The following is a 9,300-nucleotide window of genomic DNA, read 5'->3' on the forward strand; positions in this document are numbered from 1 at the left end:
TATATATATATATATATATATAGCCCTAGTTTTTCCTCAGTTCCTTGCGAGTTGTCAAATGTAATGGTTGTCTGTTTTCCAGTCATTGTTATTTGTTCCCTTTGGTTTTTGCCTTATTGTTTGTTCTAGTTCTTCCATTAAATCCCTGCAGATAGATCCTTGCCTCTGCCTGTTTTCCCCAGCTTCTCCACAACGTTACAGTATTTGACTGGCATGTCTCTTTGACTAATGCGTCTTTGAGGCTATATTTAGTATAAGTAAAATACTTAAGTACTGTTGAAATCAGATACTCAAGTTGTTTTGGAATTGGTGACTTGTAACTTGTAGTGGAGTAATTTTCACTGTAAGGTATCTGTACTTTTACTCAAGTATGGTTTTTAGGTACTCTTTACACCTCTGATTCTCCATCACCCACTCCACGAAAGAGGCGAAATTGTACCGAGGACCGCTTGCTGAGGCTTGAGATATAAAACACGCAAAGCGAGCAGTCTGGATAGTTGGCACGCCAACTCCAAAAAATCCCTGGTGTGAGACTCCAGGGAGTGGTCCCTCTGCTCCAGGCATAGCAGGGCAACATTAGGATTATCCATGGTTACAGAGGAGTGGGAAAAAAGGAAACAAAAGCACCGCAAAAAACTGTATTGGTCCGTTCTTCTGTCACGCGTTGGTGAAACAAACTACACAGGCACGAAGGAGATCAAGAAAAAGTATTTTAATTAGATAAATCCAGGAGAACAGGCATGGAAACCAACTTAACATTGACGAGAACGGACAAAGACTAAGTTAGAACTGAGGGCTTATAAACATGAACCAAACAAAGGGAACTAATGGGATAATTAACAAGACACCAGGTGAACAGAATAACTAATTAAACAGACTGGGGAAAACTAGGTCACGGGGAAACACAGAGACTGAAAACTACAGACATGTAAAATCATCTGAACGCCTCTGATTGGCCATTGCATTCATGAGCTCAACAGAATCATGTGTGTGATTGGTTATAATGCATAGCACTGTAAATACACGCCTGTCTCTGGCTCCGCCAGTCAAAGCGTGAACACGGATTTGAATTTAGCAGCTGGTGATGTGCCACACTGAACGTTCTAAACACACCGTGTGATTGTATCAAATATAAAAAGTATTTTGGAAGCTGCATTCAAAATCCACTTGGCTCAAAAATCTGAGGGGTCACGTGCCCCCTCCATTTGAATGGGCATGACACCTCTGATCACAAAAGATGTTTATTCAGCATAGCAAAGCCTCTCCTCGATTAACATCCATTAAATAAAAAACAGCCTTTGGTCTCCTTCCCTGGGTACCGCAAAAGCCGCAGCGTTATGGCGTTTTCCAGACTAGGTCGGAAAAGGGAACATCTGAGTTTGAATGTCTCACTTCCAACCTCAGGGAGTTCCAGTCAATCACACGTCACAATAACATATTGACCATATGACGGCCCATGATGTACAGTCCGGGCCGCTGCTGGCCAAATGGGTGCCCTAAGCAAAATTGTATTGTTGTGCTCTCTCCCTCAAATATTATGAAAGTAAAAAAATTAATGAAAACACCTACTATAGTGTTCAAACTAGAACTTTAATAAAATATAGAAGTAAAGAAATGAATAAATTGTCATTAAATTGTATTATTTACAAATTACAATTATAGCTCTAGACAGTTACCTATGGCTATGATTTTATTAATACAGTTGTCTGATTGATTTTATAGTCTCAAGCATTCAGAAACCACACAAAAGAAAATAAATAGTTTTACTACGATAAAACCATGGTTACTTAGCGTTATGGCGTTTTCCAGACTAGGTCGGAAAAGGGAACATCTGAGTTTGAATGTCTCACTTCCAACCTCAGGGAGTTCCAGTCAATCACACGTCACAATAACATATTGACCATATGACGGCCCATGATGTACAGTCCGGGCCGCTGCTGGCCAAATGGGTGCCCTAAGCAAAATTGTATTGTTGTGCCCTCTCCCTCAAATATTATGAAAGTAAAAAAATTAATAAAAACACCTACTATAGTGTTCAAACTAGAACTTTAATAAAATATAAAAATAAAGAAATGAATAAATTGTCATTAAATTGTATTATTTACAAATTACAATTATAGCTCTAGACAGTTACCTATGGCTATGATTTTATTAATACAGTTGTCTGATTGATTTTATAGTCTCAAGCATTCAGAAACCACACAAAAGAAAATAAGCAGTTTTACTACGATAAAACCATGGTTACTTCTTGTAAGGGTTGTGCTGTCCACATGTTTTTGTTGAAGAAATTATAGAGGCATTTCTGTTGCAAAAAGGTGGCCAAAAATGAAAGATTAAGTGGATATTTGAATTAGCCCAAATGTTTGGTCAGTATTAAAGGACTTGATCGTCCTGTAACAGCAGCAATTACCAGACCGTTGGCTCCCTTTGCAGGCATTTGTAATATGCTAATATGCAGTGTACATAAATTGTTTATTTTGTATTACATTATGTATTTTAACAGTGTTATTCAATGAAACTATGTCATTATTAATTAACCAATCATTATTGCCTCATTGTTTAGTCATTTTAAAGGCTGTTGTTGGCTTAGGTCTCTTTTTATAACCACAAAAATATTATCTTAATACTTCTTTGTAAAACTATTATTTGAAGTAACAAAACCATGGTTAATTTGTGGTTACCATCCATGGCTACAAGAACCATGATTTTTGGTTTTATTCGTAGTAAAACCATGGCTAATTTTCGTAAGGGGTCATGGAAACCCAGGGAGAATATTAGATGCGTTGCTGGTGGTTAAATCATTACTGACATTAAAACACGTTATTAACGTCAACAGCCAAAAAAGTTTCACAGGATTATGAATGTACCTGAAAGTGATGCATGGGCTTCATTTTCATCTTTTTTTTCTTTTTTTCTCAACGCCGGATTGCTGATGTGTTTTCACAGGCATAGTTGTCCATCAGTTGTGATCATTTGCATTCAGCCGCAAACATGAGGTGTGAACGGTTGCGGGCATGGGAATGGCGCATCACGTGGCGCGTCACTGCCTACTGCGTTCACCATGCATTTTTTTATGATTTTATATATATATATACTGAAAAAAATTATAAACGCAACACTTTTGTTTTTGCCCCCATTTTTCATGAGCTGAACTCAAAGATCTAAGACTTTGAAAACAAAAGCGTTACGTTTATAATTTTGTTCAGTGTATATGTTCATGTTTAGATTTTATTTATGCATATGTTAATTTTAATATTAATATAGAATGAAAGGTTTTTTTTTTTTTAGCAACTGGGATGGTGCCCCCCTGGGAGTTGGTGCCCTACACAAACTGCGTACTCTGCGTATAGGGAGCGATGGTACTGCATACAGTAACCTGAGGATTTTTTTATTTTTGTGTCAATAATAGCAAAAAACAAACAAAATATCACAAAATGCTGCCATTCATTTTGAAAGCAACCAAAAATTAAGGTATAATTTTATAAACTTAATGTAAATACCCACACTTGCGGTCTTGGCCACTTGAGAGCGCGTGCACGCGACAGGAAGTTTTAGAAGTTGATTTTAAAATGCAAAGTATTTCAAATTCAAATTAAAATAAAGCTGTGTAAACACTTGCATTTTTACAACACTATAAGTGTGTCCCATCAGGTAATGAAAAGTTCGACACACTTGTGGTCTTCACACCCACTTGAAGACTTCGGCCAAATACAGAAAATACGTCATTTAAGTAATCAAGTGGTCAAGTGCAAAGACCGCAAGTGTGAGTATTTGGACAAAGCCTTTGTTTCTAGTGTTACTGAATACCTTGATTAGCTTGTTCAGGTGTGTTTGATTAGGGTTGGAGCTAAACTCTGCAGGAAAGTGGACCTCGAAGGCAAGAGTTGAGAACCCCTGATACAGAAAATGTTCTAAACAAATGTGAAATTTTTTTTCCTCACAGTTTTTGCTGTTGCACTGTATACATAAACTGTGAATTATGAAAAAAAATAATAATAATAATTTATCTCGAAAAAATCTTGTAGAAAACATAGTTTTGTGAGAATCATCCTCAAAATTAATCTTGAATTTGGTAAAACAATCGTCTTTATTTAAAATGTTTCAAGTCTTAATATTTTTCCTTTTGTTATACTGGGATAAATCATACTGGGATGTTTGTCCTGGGAAATTTTCCACCACTGAACATCAGAATAAAAGCAGCTGTTGATTGTGTCTCATCAGCTCCTGTGATTCTGGATCCAAACACTGCATTTTCACATCTCGTCCTGTCTGATGATCTGACCAGTGTGAGATACAGCGAGAAGAATCAAGTGCTTCCTGATAATCCAGAGAGATTTTACTCTTATCCTTGTGTTCTGGGTTCAGAGGGTTTTAACTCAGGAACACACTGCTGGGATGTGGAGGTTAAAAAGATTCAATGCTGGAGTCTTGGAGTAACTACAGCATCAAACCAAAGGAAAAGAGATGTTTTCTTTAACACTGATGTCTGGAGTGTACAGTACGGATGGCCTGAACGGTTTGGTTTTCCTGTTAAACAGAAGCTTGAGCGTGTGAGAGTTGACCTGGACTATGACAGAGGAACGGTGTCATTCTCTGATCCTGTAACTAACACACATCTACACACATTCACAACCACTTTCACTGACACAGTCTTTCCTTTTTTCTGTACGGTTTACTCTCTGAGGATCTTACCGTTCAATAGTCAGTAAACGTTGCACCTGTAGATCTGGATCAACCTGCTTTCATCTTTTACTGTCATCATGTTTCCAATATTTAATCCACATCACAATTTCAATATTTGTTCAACATGAGACTAAATGAATAGTTATTTTCATTAATTGATCATTAGTTCACTGATGTGAATGGATGTTAAACTCAAATGTAATAACATTATTAGGGGTTCAGGCACGTAGTGCTGAAACCCTATTGTAATTGTAAGGATTTTTATTATTATTATTATTCTCAGATAAAACTGATCGTGCCGCACAAACCGTAAGGCCTAGAGAGCTGAAACTTGGTCAGATTGTAGTAATATTGCTCGCTACTCAGATCCAAAGGCTCGCCCCAATCGGCCTAAAGGGGGTGCTACAGCGCAAAAAAAAACTTTTTTTCCCAGACATTTTTGGCCGTAGCTCGTATACCGTTTGTCGTAGACTCAAAAATTTTACACTTTTGTAAACGAACAAAACGAACAAAAGTGGAGTCCGACAGAGTCGCTCTACGAAGTCTACTTTTTTTTATGTCCAAACAAAATTTGCGAACTAGTCCTAGGTTTTTCGCCCAATCAGAACCAAACCACTGCAGAAATATTCTTTGGACAGTGAATATTAATAATTATAAAAAAAAGTTGAAATTTCGACTCCCGGTCGCATAGGAACGCCAAAAGGTTAAATGCTAATTTTAGCTAATTGCTACATTTGCACACATGTGTAAACACATGGTACACGTGTATGAGCTCAATCTTTGGTCAAATAAAAATAAATTGCACAGCTCTGCCACTTGGTGGCGCTATAAGATGGAAAAAACATAAAAACGGCTATAACTACGCAACCATTGGTCCGATCGACTTGAAAATTGGTATGTAGTGTCTTTGTCCAAAGTGGCACAAGTGTCTAGGAGGACATTCGCATATCAAAAAAAAAAACATGGTCACCATTGGTCAATGAAATTTGAGCACCTATTTAAACAAGGTTAATGGAGGCTGATCGAAACGAAACTTGGTGGGCATGTTCAACTCATGGTCATAAAGGTCTGTAAGAATTTTGAAAGAAATTGGCAACTAGTTGGCGCTAACAAGTTTTATGCCTCTGTTATCAAGTGGTGTTTAACACATCCACGCAATATGCATATAATTTGATAGATCTCCTAATTACGCACAATTTTGCCTCAAGAACCATTGCTGTCAATCAAATCGTTCATTTAATATTCTCAGTTATGTTAAAAACCTACTTTTGCGAACTAGTCCTAGGTTTTTCTCTCGATCAAGCCACTGCAGCGCAATTCTCTGGACTCTCTAGATCAATAATTCTAAAAAAAAATAATAATTTTGCCCTTCCGTTACCTATAACGGGGTCATTTAGAAAAGGGGCGTGGCCAAAAATACCCACAAGCCTATAAAACCTAAACAAAAACTCAAAACTTTACGAAACTTGGTGAGACAGTGGCTCAACTTCAATTTTGCGAAGCTATGAGAATACTTTTTGTGCGCAAAGAAAACAAAAATTAAGACTTTATTCAACAATTCTTCTTCCCCGAGTTACTGTCTTCCACCATTTTGGAGAGTATCACAACGCGTACGTACACTTTACCCTAAGTGTAAACAACGCCGATTACGTTCATGCGCATGCTTTCCCCCCTAATGAAAACAACGCTGATTACGTTCTTGGGTACTCTCCAAAATGGCAGAAGATGTAACTCGGGGGAGAAGAATTGTTAAATAAATTATGTAATTTTTTTTCTTTGCGCATAAAAAGTATTCTCGTAGCTTCGCAAAATTGAAGTTGAGCCACTGATGTCACATGGACTGTTTTACCAATGTCCTTGCTACGTTTCTGTCTGAGAACATTTCAGTTGCGTTGCTGTCTATGGGAGGGTCAGAGAGCTCTCAGATTCCATCAAAAAAAATCTTAATTTGTGTTCTGAAGATGAACGGACGTCTTATGGGTTTTGAACGACATGAGGGTGAGTAATTAATGACTTTAACAAGCATGCAAAGTTTAATAGAGATCGGACCATAGGTGGCGCTTATAACAGTTAAAACGGCCCCAAAAACACAGTATTTCTATAGTAAATGACCTCAAATTGCAATAAAATGTTCATATATTCACTTATACACGATATCTTCATATCATTTGATAGATCTCCTCATTCTGAACAACTTTGCCTCAAGGATCACTGCTGTCAATCAAACTGTTCTTTAAGTATTTGAGATTATTAAAAAAAAAACTACTTTTCTGAACTAGTCCTCGGTTTTTAACTCAAAATCAATGAAATCAGTGCAGTACAATTCTCTGGACTCTCTAGGTCAATAATTATCAAAAATGTTTAAAATTTGCATTTGGACAGTTATAACAGGGTCATTTAAAAATGTGGTCTTGATATAGTGTACCCAAAAGCCTATGAATCATAAAAGAAGACTTAAAACATCACAAAACTATGTAAACTTATGCATTATATGATTATATGAAATCAGAGCAGTACTATTCTCTAGACTCTCTAGGTCAATAATTATAAAAAAAAAAAAAGTTGAACATTTGCATTTGGATAACTATAAACCGGTCATCTTATAATATGTTCATTACATAGTGTACCCAAAGGCCTATAAATCGTAAAAGTAAGCCCACAACTTCTCAAAACTGTGTAAAATGATGCATAATTTCATTCTAAACAAGCATGCAAAATTTAAGAGAGATTGGGCAAAAAATAACACTATAATAGTTCTAAAGTTTAAAAACACAGTTGTATGAGAAATTGCAATTATAACCACTAGATGGCAGCGGAAGACCACTAATGGGCTCATTAAATGCCCTAAAACAGTACTGTTAATCGGTTAGTTGCAATTATAACCACTAGATGGCAGCGGAAGACCACTAATTGGCTCATTAAATGCACTAAAACAGTACTGATCATAGGTTTGCTAATGGATTCATGCTTAAACATTATAAAATCACTCTTATAACATTTAAAATCCCATTGAGTCAAAGTTTGCCATTTTAATCATACAGACATATCAGTTTTTACAATTATGCCAGATTATGATTACAGTGAAACCTGAAAATGACAAATAGCCCCAGTTTCACAGACAAGGCTTATACCTAGTCCCAGACTAAAATGTAATTCTGAGCTGTTTCAACTGAGATAAATTTGCACTGACTGATCTTAAAACATATCAGTGCCTTTGTTTTGTCTCAAGATGCACACCAGTAATGTTTTTTCTAAGCCATGTTAATAAAAATTACTTAAATTTCCTAATTGAACTATGGCCTAATCCTGGCTTAGTCTAAGCCCTGTCTGTGAAACCGGGCCATAAACTCTTAAAATATACTAGTTTAATCATTTCATTTCTCTCTCTCTCTGTGTGTGTGTGTGTGTGTGTGTGTGAGAGAGCCTATTCTCCCTTTTGGATGTGTTTTGCTGTCAGCCATACATCCAGGTTGGCCTAGACCCTAAAAGCATACCACCTTAAAGGCCTTAAAGTGCTTGAACCCCGGTAATCGCTGCTATATTTACTTTTATGTCTACTTTAGTAATCATTTCTGTAAATGTGTACTTTTACTTGATTACAGTTTTTAGTTGCTCTGCTTGTATCTACAAACACTGACAATCAGCATAAGCAGACATGTGTTTATCTCTGACTTCAGCATGTGAAGTTTTTGAATGCGTTTTATTAATATGTAACCTGAAGAAATCCTGATGTTGTCATCAGACCAAAGGTTATCAGAAACTCTACCTTCTCACAACACTTACCAGGAAGAGACTGACTTATTTCTCCTTTCTGTCATTCTAATTTCCTTCTTTAAAAAAAAAAGCAAAAACGAAGAGAAATGTTGACGCATTTGAGAATTTTGTTTCTGAACAAACTCTGGGATTTTATTATTGTTTAAATTGTTGTTCAGAAAGTGAAAGTAAAGTTTAGATTGCTGGAGCTCAAACAGTGAAAATGGCTTCATCAGCTGAAAATGACTATAATTGTCCCGTGTGCTGTGAAATCTTCAAGGCTCCTGTTCTTTTATCATGTAGTCACAGTGTCTGTAAAGAGTGTCTTCAGCAGTTCTGGAGTGTATTCAGAAAGGAGGATCAACAAACTCCGAGTTAAAACTTCAACTCTGAGTTGACTTACCCTGAGATGGGAAACTCTGAGTTTTCAGTTTCAGAACAACTGAACAGAGTTAGTTCAATCCACTCTGAGTATGTTGACTCAGAGTGGATGTTGACTATATTTAATTCAAGTCATAATTTCAGTAAGTAAATTCAAATGTTTTTGTTATTGTTAAACTTGTAGTTTAGATACCCAGATGATTTTGCCCTTTTTTTCTTTATTACCTTTAAGGTCCAGCTAATCCATGATAACTGCAGTAACAAATAACACAAGTACTATCACAATAATATTTGTTTACATTATAAGTTAGAAATGAACAACTGAATGTCAAAGGCTTTAATATCTTTCATGATGATGGAGTTCTTTGAGGTGTAGCTACAATCACCAGTGTCATATTGCATCAGTCAAAAATATTTTGTCATTTTAAAAAAGAAATACTGTTCCTTTAATTAAAGACCATAGTTATGCTCTGAAAGTGTAAA

The 9,300-nt window shown here is 36.3% G+C and overlaps 1 protein-coding gene across 1 annotated transcript in view; it reads left to right on the forward strand.

Annotated features, from left to right (window-relative positions):
- The window catches only part of LOC107706712 (tripartite motif-containing protein 35-like), a 12,788-nt gene extending 7,982 nt beyond the window's left edge, over nt 1-4,806 (forward strand). The window contains exon 6 of the mRNA XM_016510521.1: nt 4,222-4,806. Within this exon, the coding sequence (XP_016366007.1) occupies nt 4,222-4,709 (488 nt within the window). The 3' untranslated portion in view covers nt 4,710-4,806. The remainder of the gene's footprint in view (nt 1-4,221) is intronic.
- Nucleotides 4,807-9,300: the final 4,494 nt, after the last annotated feature.

The sequence above is a fragment of the Sinocyclocheilus rhinocerous genome, unplaced genomic scaffold, assembly GCF_001515625.1.
Source record: "Sinocyclocheilus rhinocerous isolate Xijiao unplaced genomic scaffold, SAMN03320098_v1.1 scaffold2731, whole genome shotgun sequence".
NCBI classification, from domain to species: Eukaryota; Metazoa; Chordata; class Actinopteri; order Cypriniformes; family Cyprinidae; genus Sinocyclocheilus; species Sinocyclocheilus rhinocerous.